The sequence below is a fragment of the Falco naumanni genome, chromosome 4 (assembly GCF_017639655.2).
Source record: "Falco naumanni isolate bFalNau1 chromosome 4, bFalNau1.pat, whole genome shotgun sequence".
Classification (NCBI taxonomy): Eukaryota; Metazoa; Chordata; class Aves; order Falconiformes; family Falconidae; genus Falco; species Falco naumanni.
Window position 1 is genome coordinate 110,764,341 of NC_054057.1, and position 26,633 is coordinate 110,790,973.

Here is a 26,633-nt window from a genome sequence, read left to right on the forward strand (position 1 = left end):
TTTTGACTTGCTTGGGCTGTGATCCAGTCTACGTAAGTATTCATATAAAAGTGGATCTCTCCTGTTAAGGTGCAGCTGGGAAAGAATGAAATCATGAAGATATGATTCTGATTTAAGTTTACCATTAATACTTTCCCAAGCTCCAAAACAGCAGTTTGGGAAAACCACCAAGAGGCACAAAAATCTTTAACAAACCCAAGGTGTCCTTAAATGCTCGGTGCACAGGAGAGGGAAAAAAATTTCACTGTAGCGGTTTTAAAACCTCACATAGAGGAGGCGGATAGCAGGAACTCTGCATGCATCTCATGAATGTTCTACTTTCCCCCTTTGAATACAGAGATCTGTCTTGGACAGAGTGTTAAAGCCTCTCCATGAAGGGCTATTCTTCACTGTTACTTTAGGCTAAAACAAAAGACACTTCAGGAGATACAATCATTGCTGCCTAGTTCCTTTTCCTGGGCTCCTACAATGGGCCCCAGTTCTTTTTATTTTTTTTTCCTTCCACACATCTTTCTCTAATTTTTTTTTTCCTTCTGTCCTTTTACTCTTTTTTTCTGCCTCATTGAATCCATTAAGGCCTTTATATAGCCTGCTATTGAGAAATAAATTTTCTTTGGGACTAGTGACTGAGTCTTAACTGCTGGCAAGCAAGGCTTAACTCCTGATGGGAGGGCAGAGAAAATGATGGGTGAAAGGTATGGAAAATCCATCTCTGAACCTGCGGTCTTCAAACACACTAGATACAATGCAGTGTCCTGCTGGCAAACAGCTCAAGGAAAAGGAACATCCTAATCCTAGCAGGCTTTCCACATCTTTCATGCATTAGTCTTGATACACTGCCTTTCTGCTTGTATTTTCAACCAGATCAATACACTCTTTTCAATTTTTTTTCTTGGTTTAGATCTATATGCCAGTCCTTTTTGCGCACCTGTAAATTAGAAGGCACTCTGATGTGAACAGAGGTGCACTACTATGAAAGAGATGTGAAATTGAGTCCTCTCTCAATTAACACAAATTTGTCCACAGTCAGAAATACAAACACTATTCAGGTCTGCCAACGGTGTGATAAACTATTTCAAAGACACTAAAGCCAGATTCAGACTGAGTGCATTGCAGTTTACCCAGAACAAACCTGCATGCAAGCTGAAAAACCTTATCACTCTGGGGTGAGACACTAGCTTTTGTATAGCAACATGAGAGAAACAAGGGGGCTACAGAGGGGCTGAGCAGAGACCTCTCTGAGGATAGACAATCAGCCCATGGCACTACCTAGCATGAGGAAAGGGGTCTGATGCAAACAGGCCAGCTCAAGCAGGCGTACACAGGCTGGCACAGCAGCTGCTGGCCCTCCCTGCTTGCCCTGTGGTGGGCAGCTCCGTGGGGTTGGTCTTCTGCCACAGGGATCCATTCTAACAGTGATGGCCTTGGCAGATGATCCAAATCTATTGGAATGAAGGGGAAAAGCCTTCAAAATCCTGACATTCTGAGTAGCTGCTATGTAAATTGAAAATAACTCAACTATCTGAGAACCATATAAATCATTCACAAAATATAAACAAATATGAGCTGGGGCAAGGAGGCAAAAGGTTGAAATAATTTACTATTAGTGTGCCCTCTATTCTCTTCAGCCTGGATAATGAAGATGTCCGGGGGGGATGAACAGTGAAGCGCTGCCAACCTATAAAAAGAGGTAAGAGTGGAACGTGTAGAGTTCAATAGTGAGAGATGACACCACACTCAGCCAGCCAAAGCCTGACGCTTACATCTTGCATTTTAAACTGTTCACATAAATTCTGCTGTTTTCCTCAATAACAGTAATATTAAAGAAAAAGTAATAATAAGATGTTAAGTACGGTTGCAGCCTTTTTTTTTTTTTTCCCCTAGTAATGCATAGCAAGGAGTTTGATTTGTTAGAATAAACTCTCAATAAATAAGTTAGAATAAACTCTCAACAGCTCAGACATCTATTTTGTACTGAACTATTCAGGTCTATCAGAACTGCAGCCTGGGGCAGAAGGTCTTCAGCAGCACTATGGAGTGAAAAAAAAAATAAAAAAGGGCCCTATACCTTTATTTAAACCTTGCTAAAATGTGGATGCTAATTAAGTATATTTTAGTACATTTCATTGGCCGTCTTATTTATTCATTATAAATAGTCTTACAGTTTTCAGTGATTGTTTCCTGCCCATCACATTCACATATTAACAATAATGTCAGAACTACTTACCAAGCCATTTTTTATTATTCTTAATAGGCTTATGCCAAGGCGCCCCAATCAAACAGGCTGTGCCTTACTGTTTTCTCTTATCTCTGGTCTTTTAACACATAGAATTAGTATAGACTTCCATAACATTTCTTGACAATTTACACTTAAATGGCCCTTCACTGTGTTCAGCTCAGCAAATCAAACAGATCAGTGGAACTAAGTAATAAGGAACAGTGCAGCATTGGGAAGGACAAAAGCCATGCAGTTACAAAATAAATTTCATGAAGTCCAGCTTAAGATCCTCATATTGATCACAGCTAGTAAGGCTGCCAGGTGCATTTTAAGGACTCTTGCCTAAGTTTTACATGTAAAGCTGAAATAAAACACTCAAACCATGAAAAATCTGGGAGTCTACATGGAATCTAACCAAGTTTGCCAAATGTAACATTTAGAGTAAGACAGGCTCTCATCAGAACCATTAAGCAGAAAAGAACTATGGAGAACAATCACAGGTGAAGACACTATGCACACACAGGAAAAAAAAAATATCAATAGCGTAAGAGTAAAATCACAAATTATGCCATCACACATATTCAACCCAATATCCTGCTTACTCATGATAGGTAAAATAGTAATGCTGCTCCTTTAAGAAAGTTCTCTGCTTTGCTAAGGTGTTTATAACTTTTGCAATGATGTCACGGTAGAAAGTAAAATACTTGAATCAATAATGAAAGTGACTACTGAAAAAATCAGAATGCCACATATTTTTATGTTTATATACATTAGCTATATCACTAAGAAAGCTTGCAAGGTCATTTCTAATAGTTTACAAAGATGAACTGCAAATTATTTTCTTAACCAAACAGTATCCTTTTTAGAGATGCAATGGATAGTATGAGGCTATTCAATGATAAATTAGGAGAGAAGTCATAAATGTTTCATGAGGAGATACTGTGTAATCATTAATCTATTATTTTAGGTTTTGGCTTGCAGGACTATTTAATCAAGCATCTTAGGCAGCTCATGTTTATGCAGACAGAATAGCTAAATCAGTTTTTTCTTATGTAGCACCGAGACGTGAACACAGCAATACCTTTCAGCAATGCGTTCTGTGCTATGGGTAAGAGAGTACCTACAGAGTAAAAAGGGTAGCAAGTGATAAAACAGAACCATATTCTACCATGTTTTCAGGTCAAAGCCTGATGAGACAGCATGCAAGACATTTTCCAAGTTGGTTATGATCCAAAAGAACAAGCAAATTTGTTTTAGAGCAACATCCACAGCTTTTTAAAGGGGGGGACACCCTTTTAGCTCTGGGTCTACTCCTCTAGTTTGTTTTATAATCACTTGATACCTGTGAAAAAGTTGATGCTTTCTGCACGTTCTTGTGTCAAGTTAGGACAACACTCCTGACCTTACCTCTAAGCACCACCCTCTGTTTTTAATAGCCTCTCCTTCTGTTGCAGTTTTAAAGTATATCAAGCGGAGAGAGCATAAAGTTAAGACATTCTAAGATCAGGATAACGTTGAACTTCAGGGAACTCAACACAAAGAGTAGGAAAGGATCAAAAGATTGAAAAGTCAGAATCAGAATAAAATTCATTGATTACTGAAGCCTACATCTGTGAAACATAAATTAAAAATGAAAAAAAAACATAGTTTCAGAAAAATTAGAATAGACTTAGGAGATTTGACCCCTTCCAGATGATCCTGCAACAATGTGAGAAGGATTTCTCATCACATATTGTCCAGCTGCTAATGGAGAAGTACAAAACAGTGTGGAAGAATATTTTGAATTGGCTCTGGCAAAAGAATAGAAGTATAGTCTTTACGATATTAATGAGAACTCAATCCAAAAAGATCCAAAACCTATGTAAGTGTTGGTCTTAGTGGTCACGCAAGCAGTATGATATCCTAATACTAAATGACACGAAAAACTTGAAGGTAGACATTAATATTCTTCTAACACTTCATATCATATCAGAAAATGATGACTTTGAGTAATAAAATGAGAAAAACTGACCCATAGTTTTACAACAGGCAATTTTTTGTTTGCTAAAAGTTTCCCCAGACCAAAAGCAATTTTCCGCTAGCTATCCAGATCCTTTTCAAGTTAGTGTTACCCAGACAAATTGTATCAGAAATAATTACACTTATTGCTGTCACCCAAATTTCTTTACGGAAAGGTTTCAGAGAATGAACTGGAACGCACTGTAAATCTGAATGCAGTTTACTGTTTTGTAAGGAACAAGGTTTTTCTGTTGTCTCTTTTGTAACCATCATTTAATAATGTATTCTATCAAAATAGAATACATGGCAAAGAAAATGGTTTAGGGTATAAATTCATATAGCAAAATTGTAAGTTACAGCTTACTGTAAGATGGAAACTTTTTGGCATTGTTTACCCATAATAACCTTTTGCAGTCTTTCAACCCTGTTGAAGTCTTTAGCAGACTTTGCATTATTTGTTGATTAGGTCCAACTCTTTGCAATACAACTGAAAAGGTCTTAGCTTGATTTTCCAAGAAATGCAAATTGCATGTGGACAAGGGGCAGTTTATGGCATTTATTACACATCAAATACTCACTGCCTAAACCAGCCTTTAGATCCAAATTTTTTGTCATCATTATATTAGTTTCCTTTATAAAGTTTTGCTTTTCTCTTTGTTGCTTGCTTTCAAACATAATTTATCACAATTAAAATGTAAAGCTAGGGGTGTAGCATATACTTGCATTCTAATAACGATACTTGAAAACACTAGCAAGACTGCAGAGAGCTTTTTAACACTTTTGATTCAACCTTCCTGATTTACAGACTGAGCAGAAGTAGTAGCTCTTCTACACAGCACAGAGAACAGAAGCATATCGTGCAATGATATCACAAAGAAATGAGCAGGTTTGGTCAGTTGTCCCATGGCTGTGTGACATATTCTGTGCTAATTAGCTGCCACTCCCATTCATGAATAGGCCAGTGATGCTGACTAGGAGAGAAAGACTCAAGAAAAAAAAAATGCAGCTATTAACTTAGCCTAGAGCCCACCCGCAGTACTGCATTCAGCGCTGCCCCCCCCCAAGAAGGACATAAACTTGTTGGAGCAAACCCAGAGGACCACCGTGAAGATGACCAGAGGGCTGGAGCAGCTCCTGTGCAGACAGGCTGAGGGAGTTGGCGTTGCTCAGCCTGGAGAAGGGAAGGCTCCGGGGAGACCTTGTAGCACCTGCCAGTACCCCAGGGGGCTTGCAAGAAAGCTGGGGAGGGATGTTTTACGAGGGCTGATAGTGATAGGACAAGGGGCAACGGCTTTAAGCTGAAAAGGCGCAGATTTAGATGAGCTATCAGGAAGAAATTCTTTACTGTGAGGGTGGTGAGGCACTGGCAGAGGCTGCCCAGAGCAGCTGTGGGTGCCCCATCCCTGGCAGTGCCCAAGGCCAGGCTGGACGGGGCTGGGAGCAACCTGGGCTGGTGGAGGGTGGCCCATGGCAGGGGGCTTGGAACGAGGTGATCTTTAATGTCCCTTCCAACCCAAACCATTCTATGATTCTGTGATTTTATGTGCATGAGTAACTGCAGGCAAACTCATGCTATGTAGTAATGCAGATGACACAAAGGTGTTTTAATCAGGAGTGGATGACAGAAATACAATAAGCTAAGCAAGGGAAAAAAATTATAATTCTGTAACAAAATTAAATATTGGAACAAACCTACATGTAAGAAAAAATACAAGAAAAAAAATCATGAAGACAATTAAGCACTGAAATAGGTTGCCCCAAGACATGCAAAATCTCTGTCCTTGGAGATTTTTACAATGCAGTCAGTCAAAGCACAAAAAAAAAAAAATCAAAACATTCTGAGTTCAGTGTTGATCTTTATTTGGCCAAGAGGCTGGACAAGTGACTTCTCAAGATGCCTTCTAACCCGTATAACTTCATGATTCTATGAATCCATGTACCAGACAGGGTTCAGGGTTCCAAACTAACAATATCAGTACCAGACACAGAAGTGCTGATGCATTTAAAAAGTAAGCAAGATGCTTGAATAGAAAAGGAATGGTCTGATGAATAAGACTGAGATTACCATAATACCTTTATATAACTCTAGATCTACCGGCCTCCTCACTTCAAAAGGAATTGTGCAACAGTTGCTAGAAGCAAGGAGTCACTATGAGCTCAGAGGAGTGATCACTATCTGAAAAATTCCCTTAGTCTCATCCAAAAAAAAAAACCAAAACAAAAGAAAAAAAAAAGGAAGAAAAAAACGGAAGCATTAAGATTACTTCCTTCAGCAAGCAATTTAGGACAAAAAGATTAGGAATTTCTGGTGTCCTTTGCTCAAAGTTTAAAGTACAAGGACATTTTGTCAAATTAATAAAAGGATAGTCAAGATCCAAAAAAAGAACCAGTTACCTGGTACTTGAAGAGTTCATTACTCTTATTTGAGGATCAAAAATTAGCAAGACTGAGCAACTATGTAGGTGTATACATGACAGAAATGCTCAGAATTGTAATAATTAGCAATCAAAAATAGCTTGGAAAAACAAGACACTAAACCAAGTCCTAATAATCAGAGTCTCGATCAATATTTTAAATGTTTAGAAAATTAACTTCCTTCAGCATTCTACATAGTTCTTACCTCATCTTTGGAAATATTTGGTGCTCTCTAGTGAAAATACTTCTTCATAAGATGGCTATCAGATATTATCAAACTCAGCAACTTTCAAGATACACATAACATTATGATGACATTACATTGTCTAATTTTCCCCTTTTGATTTTGAGTTTCTCATTCAAAGATCCCGTCTTTAGTATATATGCAACATTTTAAATGTTGCTAGCATACTTACAACTTCAGACCTAAGATTGAATAGTTAATGGCACGAACCTCAGAAAAGGCACAAATCTGCATTCTCCTGAAAGTCACCAGAACCACCTGAAATTATTTTGATATTACACCTCTGTTGGAATAGGAAACTAATATGTTTTGTGAGGAAGTAATGACTTTCAAGAACAGTAATGAGAGGGTTTGAAACTTCTTGTTAACACTGTCACAAGCACTTCATTTGCAGTTAAAGTTTGTTAGATTTAATGTATTTTATATCTTAAAATATTAAATATTCATAATCTAAGTAGATGAGTTCTGTGGTAGTGCTAGTTGGGGAATGATGTTTTTATTTTATGACAGCTTTTAAGGCTCGGATTTCTTTTTTCATCATGCATTAGGATGCATAGTAGAAAGAGGAAAAGAGTAAGCCAACCTATTGAATATTTCACAGAACATAGCTGTATGACGATGCCAAGTCTCTCTCTCCCCTTCTCCATAGTATCTTTTTCTGCTTCCCCTGTCCTCTTTCTTTCTAGCTATTCTGTCCCACAGATATCTTCCTTTGAAAATGTTTCCAAAGGTGATAAAACTTTAAGAAGTTTTCTGCTTTGAATAAACGTGTTATTTAATTGAAATTATTCAATCCAACTAGTGTATAGCAAAATTAACAGGCTAGCCTAAAACACACTTTTAACATTATGGTAAAAATCTAGAAGTCAATTCTAAAGGCTTCCTGGAAATGAGCATATAATGAATTCTATCTAGTGTGAAGTAGTATGGTCGGATGAGTTTAAATATGTACTATTTAAATGCCAATATATCAGAAATGGAAACTGCAGCACAGAAGTCTGCTCTGTCATCTATATTTCAGAGCACTTCCATGCTTTGTAGCATCCACAACACTTGGCTTCTATGTTTTTGTTTAGCTGGTCTGGGAAGACAGTGAGATGGCACAGATTTACAATGACTTTGGCTCTAATAAGTGGCAAGCATAAGAATATTAAAATTCTAAGTACATCCAAACAGTGAATTCAAGTCCAGGAAAAAACGTATTACTGGAAACCAACTGCAGTATCACACATTCATCTAGTAAGAAGCTTTCCTTACTAATCACAAGAACAGAACTGGAAAAAGAAATCATCAATATTGGCTTTGAAAGATCCTTACTGCACGTTTCATGAGAAGCAATGGATCTTCTGCATAGGCAGGCTGCTGGATACAATGGTGTCTCCCGAGGAACACAGAAATCTACCAGCCTGCTTCCTCATGGGTTTGGAAACACAATTGCTGCTTGTGCTAAACCAAATTAAATAATGTAAATATACGATGAGTCTACTTCTTACAGGACCCTGATCTATTCTTTTTAAACCTGAGGCCTATAAAGCTGAATACTGAGTATTAATTCCATCTTCTTTGCACTTCTGTTGCACACCTGCTAGTTATTTCTGCTTAGCTGGAAAGCTTATTCCATTTCAAATGGGCAAAACGCATCTCTGCCTCAGGCTGTTTCACCTAACCTCATCAGAAAGGTGGTTATCAAAAATCACACTGAAATAACAACAAATAAAATTTATTCCACCTACCAGTAAGTTGAGATTTTAGCTAGGAAAAAAAAAAAAGAAAGAAAAAAAAAAAAGAAAGGGGAAAAAAAAAAAGTCAGACAAGTCAGTTTCACCTTCATTACTCCCAAAATGCAAGATCTGTTTTTGGGGTAATGATTTAAGCTGAAGGAATCCCATGTGATATGTATATAAAGAACAATAAAAATCTGACTGTAAAACAGAGGTGCAGAAAGGTAAAATACATCCTTTCCAAAATCACTAGAGCTTCTCCCTATCAGCCAACGATTTCTACCAATGCTATTTTTCTTCAGTACAGTGCAGTTTTTGCACAACCTCGCATGCACGCACGCATATGCATTCATAGTACATGTTTTTTCCTCCACCCTTGGGTCAGATTACACTATGGTAGAATAGATCTCCATCTTCAGACTTTCTTTCTGATGGAAAACAGAAAATTAGTTTTGCTCAGTTTAATTTCTTCACTGCCAGCTGTAGCTCCTCAGACAACTCTAAACCACTTCTGTACCTCCCTGGAGTACATGCTTCAAAGACATATGGACATTTATCTTGTCATTCCCTTGTATCACCTCTGCTTCTCTATATTTCTCTTTATGTTTTTTCTCCTTTTTCCTCTATTCAGGCTTACATGTATCCCTTGACAGTCTTAGCTTTTTTCCTGCAGTGAGTTGGTAAAAGTAGGAATGCATAAACCTGTGTGTGCAAATACTTAAATGAAAAATGCAGTACCACATTGACTGAAAAAGTTGGCAAATACAGACAGAATTCAGCAAATAATTTCAGTCAAAAATTTAATAGGGAGAAGGATGTGTGGTTGAGAAAGCTGAAAATATTCACTTTTACATTTTCTAAATTAAAGATAAGTAAACCACTCTATTTCAAACATTTCCTTTATAAATGTAGGCTACTAAAAAAAAAAAAAAATCTAACCACACTTCCAAACTAATAAACAATTGAAAATTAAATGCACAAAATGTTTCGAACCAATTTTTTTCCATGTATTCTTTGGTTCCAACATGAGAAACCAGTGCTTCTTTTAGACCCCACCCCACCTCTGAACTATGGCTCTTTTCCTCTCTCTGTTTTGTTGATTAATCATATATTCTAGTCAGAACTATATCTGCTGCTACTCTGGGGCAATCTCTCCATCGTGCTATGACTGGCTTAGGCTGTGAAATAGTCTCTCTCTACTGGGTGTCCAGTATGGAGTAGCATTCTCTCAGAAAGTCGTGAGTATTAGATATTTTTATTTTTTTCCCTAACATGTCCCTCTGTCTTTGTGTTTTTTTTTCATTATTTCTGCTTTTTTAAAAATTCCATTTACATTTGTTCACATCTGTTGTAGGTTGCTCATATTCCTAAATTCTCTCTGTTTATGTGTGTAATTTCCCTGTGTCACTGAGTGTCTCAGCTCCTCTCTGTTTGGGACAAAATTCAAATTTTGGATACTTCATGCAGAGGAATCAACACAACCCAGTTACGATTTCAGGGTTCGAAGACTGGCCAGTATTGTAGTTTGCCAAATTTGAACCAAAACATAAACAACCAGCTTCATCTAACAGAATTAAGGAAAAAGCAAATCATGACCAGCAAGAGGAACAAAACAATACAAAGTAAGACTGATTCTTAGTTACCTAGTATTACAATTTATACACCCACAAGTACAGTTAGTTTCAGCAATGCAAGGTGCACATGAAATTCTACTGCTGTGATTTAAAAAAATATAAATGACAATACAGGTATGGAGCATGACAATCATAATCGAGCTGATGCACAGAATTTTAACCTCACCTTTCCAGTAGACTTTGTTCCTTTCCAAATGCAAAAATAGCAGATAGTCCAAGCAGCAAGGAGGCACAGTGCAAGTTCCCAACGAAGATTCCCAATATGTTCAATTCCATCAGATATAGCTAGCACCCTTCGTCTTCCAAGAAAAGAAAGGAAAAAGAAAAAAAAAAGAAAAAAAAATAATATTGAAGTAAACCAGCACTACATATAAAACACTGGCCTAAAACCAAATCACCTTCAACCGAAGACTTTCCTAGTTACTGACTTCTGAAAATGTACCATATTAAGATAGAAGAGCCAGAAGGAAAAAAATACAGTATTCTCAATGGATTTTACATCTCCATAAAAATTAACAAATGATTAATTTTTCCAGGTCAGTAACAAAATAAAAAATGAAAATAGCTTTTGTATAAAATAATAAAAAAAAAATAATCCCAAATTTCTTTGAATAAATAACTGACATATATAAGCCCCAAATAAAACACTTAGTGTTTTTTGAATTTTACTGGGTTGTTGGGGTTTTTTTCCCTCAGAAAAAAGTTATAACCTTTATTTTTACCTCATAATATTTTTTTTCATACATTTCTTTTTGTACCTGAAATTATCATTTTAGAACATTATTTTCAATACTGTCAAACATCATGACATGTTCCAGATGGATTTTATTTAGGAAACACTAATCTTAAAACATTACTATAGTACAAGCAAACTTTTTTGTGGTAAGTGATCAGCAAAAATATGTACTGCATTTACTATTTGAAAACTGTATCTGAAATTGTAGCTACTTGGCTCTAAAAAGGTAAGTCATTGTATATTTTAGGAACATCCCTACGCCTTGCACCTCACACTTCAGAGCCAAAGTGTTGACTAACTTAGCAAACAGGAGAAAGACTGAAGAAGTTTTGGAGTTTCTTGTTATCCCAACAAGAAACAGGGAACAGAAAAATCAAGTGAGTTCCGGGTATTCGCACAGGAAACCTGCAGAACCAGGCTTCAGTGTTAGTTTCCAGAAATCTGGGCTTGCATTTTAGTCACAAGAATGATTTTTTAAAAATAAAAAGTATGCTTTTATTTGGGAGATGCACTGTACTTTTTATTTTTACTTTAAGTAAACATTCAGTTTAAACAAAATGTAAATTATTTAGCAGCCTGTAAATAAAACATGGGTACTACTAGTTGTATGGATGAAGAAGTTAAAAGCAAGAGTAAGAATTTATTCCTATAATGCTCAATATTTTCATGAATTCTCTTGAGATTTTTCAATTGCTCTTGAGCCTGAAATAAACCATTTAATTAAAATGTAATCTTTAGATTTTTAAAAGGTAATTACAAGACTATTTTTTCAGGAATCTAGAAGTACGATTTAACTGGTATGTGAGGTCAGAAGTTGATATGGATTTAAATTCTATATATTCAGAAATTTGGAAACACCTCATCATTTTTAAACAACTTCAAAGTAAGCAGTTAGTCATTTACTAATTATATACAAAGAATAATTCATTGCAGTCTCATTCATGCCTTTTATCAGCTTAAAGAAATCTCTATAGAGATTCTATATTTCATTTTATGTGTGTTTCCATAAATATATTTGCACACCTGTATGCACATATACACATAAAAATTTCCATCATTCAACTTTACACAAATTATCACGAGCAAACTTTTCTCTAAAACCTGTATTACCTGGTATCTATACAACCACAGAAACCCAGACTTACACTACCACCCCTCCCAGAGACATCATGACTGAAAACAAATGACCTGAATTTCACAGGTACTCTGATGTAGTTAAAAGCCCTATAATAATCACTGTTATGTACATCATGACTGTGCGTATAGTTACACAGTATATAACATATAGTTATACAATAAAATGTATTTAGGTTGAGTTTAGTATTTTTTTTTTTAAAAAAAATCCAACCTATAATTACCCATAGGAAATAATTCCTCCTTTTGCATTTGATTCAGTCATTAGCCAAGGCGATCAATCCAGGAAATATAAAGTATGATCACGCAACTCAAGGCCATGCCTAAAATGAATAAATGTTGGGGCTACCTGGGGAGGAATCTGATCTAGTTCTTTCTGCTATTCACTAGCAGAAGGTTGATGAGGATGAAAGGAAGTTCCTTCACCTGCCACTAATGATGGAGTAGGAGGATGGAGACATCAACAGCTGGTGGTATGGTGGGAAAATGAAAAGATGTAACTTTCAGCAAGACTTTCAGATGGCCATACAGATGCTGCAGAACCTGTTCTGTCTTTCCCACATTTCAAGAGCTGCAGCTGCTGTTCCTGCTGTGGCCCTGGCGTACACCCATTTACAACATATGTGCTAAAAGTTTATTGTTAGCTAAGGCAGGACAAAATTTAATAGGTTAAAGAAAAAACACAAAAACAATCCCCAAACCCCCAAAGCCTCAGGTTTGTCATCTCATTTTCCAATGAACAGAGAGGTAGAAAATCCTTCCACATTTAAGAAAAAAAAAAAGAGAGGAGGGAGAGAGGTTACACAAACTCTTTGCAATATAAAGTGTCACGTGCTTAAATGTAAAATTACTGCCACCTCATCCACATTTTCTGCTCACTCAGTAACTAGATTTATTCATCAAAGCTTCTGCTATCACTGACTTAGGGAGAGAAGTGATCTATCATGGAACACCCTCAGCTAGCTAAGACCTGCAAAGAACCTGAAGAACTGTCATCAAAATGCGTTCAAAAATGAAGAGAGGTATAGCTTTTAACGAAGGATACGTTTTAATCAAAAGCGGGAAGCACACATTTTGTATCTACAGTCTAGATTTGAAAATAACATCACTGAGCCATAATTTTACAGAAAGGCTGATTAAATAGATACTTAAAATTCAAGTTGATCTAAGCAATTTGCCAGATGATATCATGTGGAATTCAACTTAGGGTGACACCCACCCTCTTTATAAATTCTCATTCAAAAAGCAGAAGAAATCCTTGAATTCTTAGCTCACCTTGAATATTAGGGTGTCACTTACAAAAGAGCCAAGACAAAAAAGTGGTATAATATGATTAAACAGGGTCTAAGCAACAAAATACCAATGAGTGTGTGCTGACAACAGGCTATGGATAACCATGTTGAAAGACACATTAAGAATGAACAGTTCACCACAGAAACCTGATGGCAAAGCAAAGAACAAGTAGCAGAGACACCTATTTTGATTGCAGGTACTAAAAAGTCTCTTTTTAACCAAAAACATTTTATAGATGGACTAAAAAGCCTTAAACTATAAATTACTGTCATGGAAAAGAACTAGCCAACAAATATCTTGGCTTTCCTGTTCCTCATCTGGGCACCAGTGTTTCCATGCAAAGCCTACCAGACTAACTATCTTGACCCACCAGCAAGATTTCTGCCCTAGCAGGATTAAGGAGGAAGAGTTTTGACAAATGCAGCTACTAATATCAAGAAAACATGGTTGTAGAGTAAACACTCTGACCTTTTTCAACCCTATGAAAAGAAAGCAGCATATTATTAGCCTGTTGGCACATAGCACAATGTATGGTCAGCACATCTATATACTATATACCAGCAATATGGAAATCACAGTTTTGTTGTGAGACTATACATATCCAACCGTTCTACAGTAACACACAAGTGTATATTACCTATAATTTTCAGTTTATAGCTGCAATTGATTTTTTTTTTTAATATTACTATATTGATTTAAAGATGCAGGTTAGAAAGAGATTGGTCCAAGTTCAGTTTGAACTTCACAATCAGATTGAGAGAAAAATCACAAGACAAGCAGAGGCAACCTAAAGATTTTTGTCTTGCTTAGAAAGGTTCTAATTTTTATTTTCAAATTACATACTACATTTTAAATTATTTTTTAATGAAAAAGAAAACTAAACCAAAAAAATATGCAGAAAAAAAACCCCACCAAAAACCACCAAATTGTTTGTGTTTGGGCCACAATAATCATGAAATGCAAACTTTTTTCATTTAGCTTTATTTTCATTGAAAAATAATAATGAACAGATTTCCTTATGTTTCAACCAAATCATATATCTTTTTCTTTTTTTTTTCTGGCTATTCAGTTATTATTTATATATGCACCTAAACATAAGTAGCATTTCTTTCCCAAAACTGGGAGGTGTGAGCACATGTAAGACAGCTGCAGTAACAGAAAGCAATGCCATGGAGGAATCTGGAAGCTTACTCAGCTACTGGATGCCGTAGAGCCATGAAAGACAGCACTCTGCCTGCGCTAGGTATTACAAGTAGTTACTTGCCAGTAGCACACCATGGGTATCGCCATGCTGCGGTGGTACACGAGCCAGCCAGTTCAGACAGCTCTGAACCTCAGCAGCAGACCCTGTCTTCATGACAGCAACAGGAGCGGCTGCTGGAGGACTGGTAAATGTATTTAAGAGAGACTGGCAACCTCCTCACTTGAAAATTTGTGCATATCTATGTGGATGAAGAACTGCATCACATCCATCACTGGTTCCCCTGAATTCCACCTGCCTCATCTCACAGTACCTCTCAATACTCATGTCCTGCAAACAGTTACACATAGGACTACAATCACTCCTCAACTTCCACACCTGTGAATGTGTCAATTGAGATATCAAACTTTATTCAGCTGTCTTGTAGCACAGTTGCAAACTGTGTGCTGTGGGAAAAAGGCATGCGGAGCTTTCAATAATGATTCCGCTGTGCTGCCACCACGTTGCAAAACAGCAAGCATGATGGAAGTGTACAACTGATCCATAGCGTACTCGAGACTCAAACAGAGCTTGCAGAATTATATTAGACTCGCACCATAATTCAAATCAAGCTGTCAAAGCAATCCATTTCAGCAGCCAGTCACTTGAATTACCACGCTGTTCTTCCCTAACTGCATAAGAACTTAATAAATGTTATTACTCTCTCTCTCTCTCACACTTAGAATGTTTCACACACCAAAAGATACCTTTGTCTTAAGAACACAATTCTCAGTGAAGATTCAAGATGAGGATTTTTAAAAGCAACCAGTTTCTGAAAGCAGTCTGAAGAAAGTCAATGCTCAGCCTTTTCCGAATGCTCTGTGAGAAGTCTCAGATAGCTGAGACACCTCCCTTACCCATCCAAAAAAATCTTGGCCTGATTCTTTTGCATGGAGTGTCATAGAAAGTAAATGGCAAATTAATGGCTCAACACAATTATCCCTGCTGCTCCCATTTAAAAAAGGCATGGTGCTAATCAACTTGAACTGTTAGCACCAGATTGAGTACTTAAATATACTGAAGTGCTGTAAATGGTTGTGTATTTTCTTTGTTCAAGCAGAACAAAGGTTTAGTGTTTCCCTTAGAAAGTAAGCACTAAGTCTAGAACCTATAATTAAACTATAACATACAAGGTATGCAATGAATGGATTCAAGGAAGAGAAAGTCTTGGGTAGAGGCTAGCAGTGATTTCCTCAGCAGGCACCACAGGGCTCTCCCCAGTGCCAGGGCCTTAGCTCTCCTGAAACCACCTGAAACCGCCGCAGCAGCAGGAGGTTTTGAAAGGCGGTGGCACGCAGCACATGACGGTCTCACAAAGCCTCAGGTCAGTCTCACTGTAGATACCCGCATATCTACTCTTATTCAACATCAATAAAACAGAAAGGGGGAGCATTTTAAAAATACATGATTCTCCTCCTGCATCCAAAAAGTGAGGTTGATGTATTCAGGGGTCAGGAGAGTTGATCACAGCTTCTTGCTTCTCGGCAGTTTAGCTTCCATCTAAAAGCTGCCCTGACCTTGCATAAATCACACAAACAAAACCAGAAAGAGTGTAGCCTTCACTGTAAGTCCCCTACACTACCTTCTTCTCCTTATCTCAATGCAGGGAAAGAGAATGAACAACAGCAGTGAAAGTGATACTTTCAGTTTTGAGGTAACAAGCATTTGAAAAAGAGTAGTTCTATAGTAAGATCTATAGCTCAACTGGTTTAATTCATACTTGCATGGAGGGAAAAAAAATAATCTTTTTCCTTATATATGTATCAAGACTTATTAAACCTAAGGATCTTCAAGAAAAATCCCCCAAAATTAAATGAGGGGAAATACTTTGACAGATATTTCATTGGAATGCCTTGAAACTTTATCATTAGAACTAACTACTAGTTAATTACTACTCTTAACTACTACTTTTTAACCACTGCCACTGTCTTAAGGCCTGAACATACTTATCTTCAAAAAAATACTGCAGACTCATCTACCTTGCAAGGCATTTAGGGGAAAGATAGTGCATTCAGGAAGGCTATCTAATGTTCTCTTAATAAATGAAAGTTTCCAGAAAGCATTGTACTTTTAAATAATATAAAAAAAAAAAATCAACAATAATTCTGATAGAAAAAAGCCCAAGAACCTAGAGGACCACTGTAGCTGCCGGTACGACAAACTGGAGGTAGCTATACTGCATTTTCTGCCAACAACTTAAGACTATGTGCAACTCTGCTGAAAAAAGGTTTGTCTTGCACAGAGACCTGCAGATACAGATCATTAACGATTTTTTAATCTAATTGAAAACAGAAATTGCTGAGAGTCTGAAAAGATTTGCTGCAGGTATTGTTTGCTTTCTTGTTGTAGCTGTTTTGGGATTTTTTGTTTTGTTGTTTAAAAATACGCAGCACTTCGGTTTCTTGAACTGGTCAATAGCCTGGGAAAGAAGCCAGGGGACTGGTGGCATTTCAGCATCTTGAACAGAATATTGAGGGAAATAAGCTACATTGATATTAGGGTTAGTTTGGAATGCAAAGGTTAACTCAAACCATAGTAATGTTTTTAATTCTGTAGTAGCAAATCATTAATTCTACACAGGATATTTTGATTGTAAATAGAAAGTTGTATTTAAACCAGAGTGAATTTTTAATGTGTCTCACACCCAAAGACACACTGCATTTGAAGGTTTCACTACCTCTAGTCACACATATAACTTGACTAAATATTATTGAAGGAAGATTTTTACTTTTCTTACATAATACAGAAGTGATAAAAGTTACAAGAATCTAACGAATAAAAGATAAATTTAAGTGTAATAACAGGACATATATCTTAAGGGTGGTATTCTTTATGTTTCCCATTAGCCATTAGAAATGCTGATGTTTGGTCACAAGTGTATTTACAACTAGACTGAACAAAATCATGACATTATTACTACAGTGTAGATTTATCCTGGTTACATCTTATAGTACCAAATATTGTAAGCCTATTTTTAGCTTATAGTTTAGGTTGAATTAAAATGTAAGCAAGGATTAAAAAAAACAAACAAAAAACCATAGACAGAGTTGGTAAGAGACAACAGAGCCATAGGAAAATTTCAGCATGCTTCAAGTACACATGAAATAACATACTTAGCAAAAACCAGACAGCATGCAATGACCTTTTCCTACCTACATTCCAGGAACATACTGTTGCTAATGGTTACCTCTGTTCTTCCAATTAACGTCATTATATGTATCTGCGCTAGCAAAATTTAGAACAATAAAATCCTGTGAAGAAATTATTTTTAGAAGTATTATATACTTAACTGAAAATGTTTTTAATTTGTTTGAGAATGTACTAAACCACCTTTCAATTTAGTAGCTCAGTACATCTGACGGGAGGAATTCCTCTGTTGTTGGGATTGCTGTAGAGGGGCATATTATGAGATAACTGCTGCTTCTGACAACTCAATAGCTGAAAAGTAACCTTTCCATCCAAATTTGAAAACGAACATTTTGAAAGCTTACAATACGACGTTACTGGCTGGGAGAACACTACATTTTCCTGGGAAAGAGTGTCTTTAATAAAGTGTTCCAATGCACAGAGTTGTACTAGGCTCTTGAATAGAAAGAGGATTAACTGCTGCCAACACATTGTTGAAATGAATGTACCGGCGTACTTATTGCATTATTTCATGATTTGGAAAGCTGAAGAACAGATTCAATCTATTTGAAGAAGGTCCCTTCATGTTCCTTCTCTGATTTGGAGCAGTTTCCAAGACATTTTTCTTTAAACAAAAACCACCCAAACAGAGGCAGCAGCCTCTTGAGGTCACTTCTCCATCTGTATCTGTTCAGCCAGGAACATAGGTGGCAATGTTCCTTTTTACTCTGGGCCAGATTCTGTCCTCAGAGCATGCTGTGGGGAATGAAAGGAAAACAAAATGAAGTCACTAAGCAGCAGCAGTGCTACTGCACCGGGGTCTTTCTTATTACATGTTTTGGTATGCGCCTTTCATCGTGCAGATTTTTCAGGCCCAGTCCATATTTACCTCGTGAACCTTGTTACCATGCTCCTTGTACAAAAAGCATAACATTTGAGTGACAGTGCTGCAGATTTCCCATCAGTTTATTAGAAAAGTGCCAGTACCTTTCAGACATCCTTTATTCCTGTGTTAGAGTTTAAATTTCTATCTGAAGACATGTTTTCCAAACTCTCATCTTTCTTTCTCTCATTGCATCCATGCAGTTAAAGACCTTTATTTTTTTGTGAAAATACATTGGTTTGAGCATTTCATACACAAATTCAAGCATCATGTGCAAGTATACAGCTTCTGACACGCAGAAACTTGAGCAGATATTAACTGAATTCTGAAAATGGTGGGATTCAGATTCCATGTACCAGAACCCTCTCCGGATGCTTGAACTGCTAGGCCAGGGAGCTACCAGCCTCCCAGGTTCTGGTAAACACCGCCATGAAGACAACCACAGCATGGATTGCTGCACTGCCAGAGGCTTATTCAACTAGTTCACAGTCATAAAACCAGACTCATTTGTAAGGCCATAATGATTGCAGTACTTCCAAAACTCTGGAAGGCTGAGATGTTTGCTGGGAACACACGAAAAAGCAAAAGGTGACATTATTTTTGTCAGAGATGAGAGGCAGCCACTTATTTAATGTGTTTGTGAAACGCTATTTACTAATGAGTGTGGCCAGCCACACAACTACAGGAATGGCTTAGAAACAGCTCTTTTGAGTTGTTTCACCACCAGCAGCATTTGTTCTCTCTTGTCTGAATCACTGTAGCTTTCCCACTCTGATAGAGAATCCTAAAAATTGCAGGCTCACCTGACCCTGCACCCTCCCTAGGCAGTGGTGCTGTGAGTTCTTGCTCAAGTCAGTGCTTCCTCAGCATTTATGACTGCAAGCAGTTTGAAAGGATCTCTCAGGTAGTGAGATTGCTTCTTTCATTCTATGAAAACACTAAGCTCTGCTTAACAGCACGGAGTTTCCTGTACTGAAATCATCTCTCAGGGAGTTGCAACACTTCCCTGCGGCTGTCTATTCTGCACTAATTCTTGTCTAATTTGGAAGAGAGGATGATCCATGCATCTGGGCTGCATAACCTCAAAGGTGGAAAAGGAACAGCTTAAGAGGAACAAAAAGTTTTGAAAGAATGCTTATTTTATAATAATACATAAATATACAGGCAGTTATATTTCAGAGAAGGCTCTATCGCTTGAGTCAGTAGCCTCCAGTTTACCTACTAGACACTCTGAAACTCTCATAAATTAAGGAGTAACGGCTAAGAGAAGGTGAGTTCACCCACCTTTCTTTGAATATAGGGAAAGTAAAAAAAAACAGTATTAAACAGCATGCAAGAAGCTAAAGATTTTCAACAGCCTTCTCCACTGCCTTAGACACTCATATGATAAACTTAAAAAATCTGTGCTGAATGCTAAAGGATATAGAACTATGAAACCAAAAGGCTAGCAGTTAAGTTTGTAAAATTCTTAGGGCTTTTCTCTAAATCTACATATACTATATATAGGACAAGGATTTTCCTTCAATAAAATGAACATTAAAAGGGTTTTCTTGTTACTTTTCTGCCCAGTTTATTACTGTATTTATTACTTGTACTGTTTTCCAAGGTTTCTCTTCTCTGGCATGGTTCATTACCTCTCAATACAAGAAAATGTAAAGAATGGTACAATATTGTCTTAGGCAATAGGTATAGCAACATTCTATGTGCTAGTGACATCAAATCTGTGAAACATTTTTCAGTTTTAAGATATAAATCATACATCCTGTTCTATACTTTACAGGACTATATATTATCCGGTAGCTGCCAAATAAAGTAAAGGAGGCTCTCTGAGCTCCACTTAGTGAACAACACTCAACAGAATAAAGAAAAAAAAATCATAGAAGAGAACCTACCTGATGCAGGACTTAAGACAAAAATGTGTGGGAGGCCTCTCCCTTTTACAGGAAGGGAACACGTATTTTAACAGGGATAACCTTTATAATGGTAAGCCCTGGAGTACAATATATACTACATACTATTCCTATACTGCATATAATATACACTGCATTGCCCATATGACTATCAAAACTTAGCAACACGTATGACTTGGGCTGCATGTTAATTTCATTCTGATCTCACTTGCATCCACGTTATACAGTCTCGAACCTCAGTAGGAATGAAGGAAACAAGCATTCAGAAGACACACTGCATGACTGGCTAGTGCGTGAACGCTCCTTTGGCTTGCTAACCTGCAACGTGACAACAACGTGGGAAAAATGACATACTGAATGACATGTCGATAATGTTAATAACATATAGTGGGGCATATCTTTGAGAAAGAGAATGCCTTAAAAAGAAAGGATCCTTTTCAGACTATCTTTTTTCCCTTCTAGATTCTAACATTTACAAAACTAGTAATGGTCTGGTTGTGTCAGGTTCTTACCCAGTGCAGAAGCACGGTAATCACTGAAGCACCTCCAGAATGAGCATGGATACAACCACAAAGTTGAACAAAGGTAATCTTCCAGTGAATTTGTAGCAGATGTAGTCACTAAAAGTTTATGATCTTTGAAATGAACAGAGAGAGGAGTACAGGTGCCAAACTACCACTGGAAGTCACTATGAGCTGACACTTTCACTTCCCTGAAAGTTACATATCCAGAACTGACGAAGGATACAGAATCTGTGTGTTGTACAAACCTCTCTTTTTAAGGTTTCATGTAAACTCTAAAATAGGAAATCTAACATATCCACAGATTTCTGAAAGTGCTACAAATAATCCTTGCCAGATATTGCTGGATACCCACTTGTAGTCTCCAACCATTGGTGCTCAATGATTAGAAAGATGCATTTCAGCTTTTAGCTTCTAAAACTATAAGAAAACTGCTGGAAATCCACTTAATCCATACTTGGCTATTTTTAAAAAGCCCAAAAAAACCCCACCCAACCCCAAAAAAACCAGCAGACAGACAATCCCCAGTGGTGACATTAGCAACTATCCGTCAGCTACAGCATTATACACAGCTCTAAAATATTTACCTCTTCAGCATACTTTCTGTGACCTACACATTCTTAGTTGAGCCACATTTGCTGCTGCTCAGCCTTGTTCATTGCTCTTAAAGGCCTGACAGGGCTGAATGTTGCTCCATTTATTATCCATTTTTACACTTCTTATCAAATTAAAAGGGAAGATTAATCTCCCCTCAGCAGATTTCTCTAACGTTGCTAGTACTACTTGAAAATAATGACATGTATCAACCCCTGCCCCTCAGTAAAGTCAATACTCAAGTAATGTGACACTACTCTAGCAACTACTGTATATATACACATATTGATTTTTTCATTTTTTTTATGTATATGTGTGTTTGCATATATCCATAGCAAGAGACAGAGACAGTGATGAAAACACCCCACTTCTCTAGCCATTCCTGACCTAGTTTCCTCCAGCCTCTTTCCCTGAAGTCATGGCAACTTCTCCTTAACCAAGTCTGAGAGTTTAATCCTGTCAAATAATGTTTTTGTACTGTTCCACTCACCTCTGCTCTGTAGTTTCTAGGTAGTCTTAACATATCTAATGACTCCTTCAGTCTTTTTGCAGTTTTCCCCCACTCCTCTCTGAAGGTGTCATGCAGTGACAAAAATCTAATTTTTATTCACCTTCTGAGTGACATAAACTAGTTCAGCACACAGCAGCAGCTGTGAAATGAAAGCACCTAGCAACATAAGTCAACCTGATGGCTCCCAAAATTTGTGTTGAGCATTTTAGACAGTCTGTAGGCTTGTACTCAGTTGCTCAGTCTTAACTAAAATGTTCATAAAATGGGAACTACAGACCACAGAAAATTGATAACTGTTCCATGATTTTTTAAAGTAGTCCTTCATAACAACCTCTTGGCTACAAACTCGCGTAAAAAATGAGCAATGGTATGCTTTTATCGCCGTCATTACCCTAACATTACTCTCAGAAATTACTCTGTCAACATATTTTGTATACTCACTGGCCCTGTACTAAATCCTACCTACAAAAACACCCTAGAGTGGAAATGCAAAGGAATAGGGGGACAAGGCAGTGAAGAATGACTAATCGGTCAAAAAGAGAAAAAAGGCAACTCCAAATGCACAGGAGCTATTTTGGGAGGTCGTAAGTCCTTTGCCCACATTTAGAGCTACTGGGTCTTCATAATAGCACTTGCAACTTACAGTACAATTCTTAATTAAATAAATTCAGATAAATTCTACTGACTCCATTTTTTATTTGTAAATGAAAACCAATAGTCAGCAGAGTTGAAATCATTAAAAATTAGCTGTTGAAGGGACTTTGTGGAGATATCAGCCATTTTCCTTTCCACACAGACAACTACACCTACATCGTTTCAAAGCCTGCACTGATTGATATTCTGTAACCTTCACATGAATTCCAAAGCAATATTTAGTAAGTCTTCCTCAAGAAGTCCTCCTGACACTGCAAATCAATTTCTTTGCAGCCATATAAGAATTTAGTGGAAAACAGTGAAAAATTTACCATTTTTTTTCCCCAGTCTGTGTTCACTATTGGGTTTTTTGCACAGCAAGAACATCTCTTTTCAGCATTTAATTTGACTAAACAAAACCCTAAGCAACCACTCAACCACTCCTTTTGCTAATGCCCTGAATCTACAAAGTCATACTTTAAAAATATTTTTAGTGTCTAAACTTTTTTTTTTCCTTTTTTTCTTGTGATTATACTTTTTCAAGAGTCAAAAATAGATACAGGCTTGCTTAACTATTTGCTTTATGCAGTAGCCTGGCCAAGATAGCCAAGAAGTGGATGTGACTTGTTTAACATTGTTTTCAGTTACTTGAGCATCTTTAAAATTCTTTGCACCAAGGCCCTTAAGATTCTCTAATTTCAAGACAGTAAGCAAATCTAATGGGCACATTCTTTGACAGTTGAAAGTGACAGTCTATTATTTACAAAACCACATGCATATTTAAAATATTCCAGAGGTATTGAAAAATATGGCTTGGGAGAGTTACATGCTATTTGTTTACACATCTAGACTTGCAAACAGAATTCCCATTGTAAACTGGTGGAGAGAACATTACTGGGGAGGGCAAAACACCAATGTAACTTTTCGGCTTGTCCTATGCAAGACACCTCTCTTCTGTAAAGGAGCTACTGAGGTGGACTAATTGGTTTCAAGCAGCAATTGCCACGAACTGTATCTTGCTTTTAGTTTTCTATAGGATTTAAAAGTTTGTTTAGATACAAGTGTAGGAGGCTATGCGTAATAATTCTTAATGAAGGGATGAGATCACTTTGGTATTTGTACAAAACCAGATGCAACTGAAAGGCAGCCTTTCAGCAGAGATCTCTTATATAAGTAACAAAACAACAAAAAAAAACCCACACCAAACATCCCCCCCCCCCCAAAAAAAAACAAACACAAACAACCACAGCACCTACAAGAAACCAATTAAAAGCCAGAAGAAACATGCCTGGTTATTTTGGCATGTTCTGCAATTGACTGATTTGGCCAAGCCTGTCATGGCACAGCTAATGTTTTGCTATTTTAGACCTTTCGGGTTTTGTGTTTTTTGGTTGGGTTTGTTTTTCTATTTCCCTACAAGCAAACTATATTTCTAACAAATAATTCCTTCCCTGCAGTATCAAAAAGTGCATATATAGGTATATATGTCTTTAAACATACATTTCTAAATTAACAACAATAATGCAAAAGCCCTTAATGCTACCAATTCTTAAAAAAAGTTTAGCATTCTTCAGCAAAACCGGGTATCTGAGCCAGCAGCTGCAAAAGGTCACAGTTTAAGCACGTCACTCAGATCCCTGTACATGTTTTCCAACTATTAGTAGGCAATAATATCATTGCTAGAACTTTTACAATTGTGTAATTAAGGGTTATTTTAAATAGCTCATGTATGATCCTTGATACAAAAATGTAATTTCTATTTCTGCCAGCACTGCAGGCCAAAACTTTCCCATATTTTATTGTAGGAACCAACCAAATGCTACACATTCCCAAAAGACATTTTAAGTTGTAGATAGTGAAATAAATGTTTTATGAACTATATCTGAAATAACAGTATCATTCTAAATAACTAGGAAAATAAAAAATAAAAATTGTTCATGGTACCTTCACAACCAAAGAAATGGTTATTATTACCCTAAGTACCTACAACTACTGAAGAGGAGTTTGTGATGTTTTAAAGTTAGTTTTCCAAAACTTAAAAGGTGTGTCTCCTAACACCAAATTTTTATTATTTAAAACTTTCCATTACAAAATCTTGTTTTCAGATACAAATATATTTATTCAAACTCCTACGGTTTAAGCAAACTATTTTATGATGATTACTTTCAAAAATTTTAATGGCGATTTTTGGCTTCACCCAAAACACAGACATAGGAAAAAATACTTATTGCAATAACCTGACACTTGACTTATCATTGAAGAAAAATAGAAAAGTTCGCATTGCCAGACGTCATCAGGATACCGATAAAAACCTTCCTAGAATCCTCAATCAAAATACTTTAATGCTGCATACTTACTACTAACTCTGCACAATTTAAAGACATCTGGAAGAAAAAACCCACACACAGAGGACTGGGAGTTAGTGAGACTTGAAGATAAACTGGACTGAGAATGTCTGGACAAGGAGGCCAGTTTCTCACACTAACAGACAGGCATGAGGAGAGGAAGAGAAGTAATGCGCAGAAGGAAGAAAAGTCTTGTAGAGGAATGAAGCTGGGTTAATTAGCATTGATAATATACAGCTGTGGGCTGGCTTCAGGGGCGGTGGGCTGGCTGATGTAGGCAAGGTGCAGCTGTGGCTGGTTCTGTTAAGGGGTTGAGAGCCAATGAAGAGAGAGCAGCTGAGGAAGAGAGGGGAGAAAGAAGCAGAGAGAAGAGAGTGGGCCCTGGATGAGGTGAGACGAGAAGGCAGCAGAGGGACTGTATGAAGAGTGTGCTGGTATGAGATGGTAAAAGACCTTGTTGCAGCTTGATAGTTTGGGGAGTGCTGCAACGCAGTCTGTGATTAGCTGGCCAATGAATTTAGGGAGCAGATGAAAAATGTTTAGGGAGTTATAAGACCATAGGTGGGTGAGCAACTATCCTGACACTAGATGCAAGTTTGGGGTGTGGACAACTGGCTGTATAAAGTGACTAGGACTAGCTGGCTAGAGGTGGAAAGCAGTAATACATCCAATTTGGAGACAAGTCAGAGGACAGTTTGAACTGCCCAAGAAGAGACCAGGATGAATTACAATCCAGAGAAAAGACAGCAGTAGGAAGTATACGTGGGAATATTAGGATTGGATGTAATTCTAGGGCAGGATACTAAACTAGATGGTTGTGGTGGGGATGCCAGGCAGACACTATCGTTGAGCAGGGAGTAACAAATCAACTGTGGAATTAAGATAAGAACTGCGATAGCGCACCAGTGTCCCAGAAGCATGCTGACATCTAGATTCCATCTGAACAGACCTTTCAAAGTTTCTGGAACTAAGATTAGAAACATGAGGAAAGAAGAGTTGATTTACGCAAACAGAGGGAAGAGGTTAGGATAGGAAATGAACAATTTAAAAGCTACCCCATCATGCTGGAAACCCATATTCATAGCCCTTTCATACCCTAAAGCCTATAAAGTTTTCTACCAAGAGAACTCCCTAGCTATCACATGTCCTGCTATTCTGCAGTAGGTGGATTCAGAAAAAGCTTTCACTCTCTCCTGTTAGCACTGTGTATAAACAATTAAATATTTATTGGCATAAAGACTGGAACTGGATAGTATAACTATTAACCTATAAAGTATCAGAACAGTTTCCCTCAGTCCTTCTTGTCCTCACATATCCCCTCCAATCTAAACCATCTAAACTAGTAGTGAGACAGTGGGAGAATAATCCTTCTGGCCAAGGCACCTGAGAAGCAAGATGTTAGCATCCCAGTTTATGCTCCACGATTACTTCACTTTTATACAAAGCAGAGCAAGATCAAGAAAAGACGGTGAGATTC

The 26,633-nt window shown here is 37.3% G+C and overlaps 1 protein-coding gene across 1 annotated transcript in view; it reads right to left on the bottom strand.

Annotated features, from left to right (window-relative positions):
- SLC6A11 (solute carrier family 6 member 11) overlaps nt 1-26,633 on the bottom strand; it is a 106,443-nt gene that overhangs the window by 66,371 nt on the left and 13,439 nt on the right. The window contains exon 6 of the mRNA XM_040592396.1: nt 10,397-10,529. Within this exon, the coding sequence (XP_040448330.1) occupies nt 10,397-10,529 (133 nt within the window). The remainder of the gene's footprint in view (nt 1-10,396; nt 10,530-26,633) is intronic.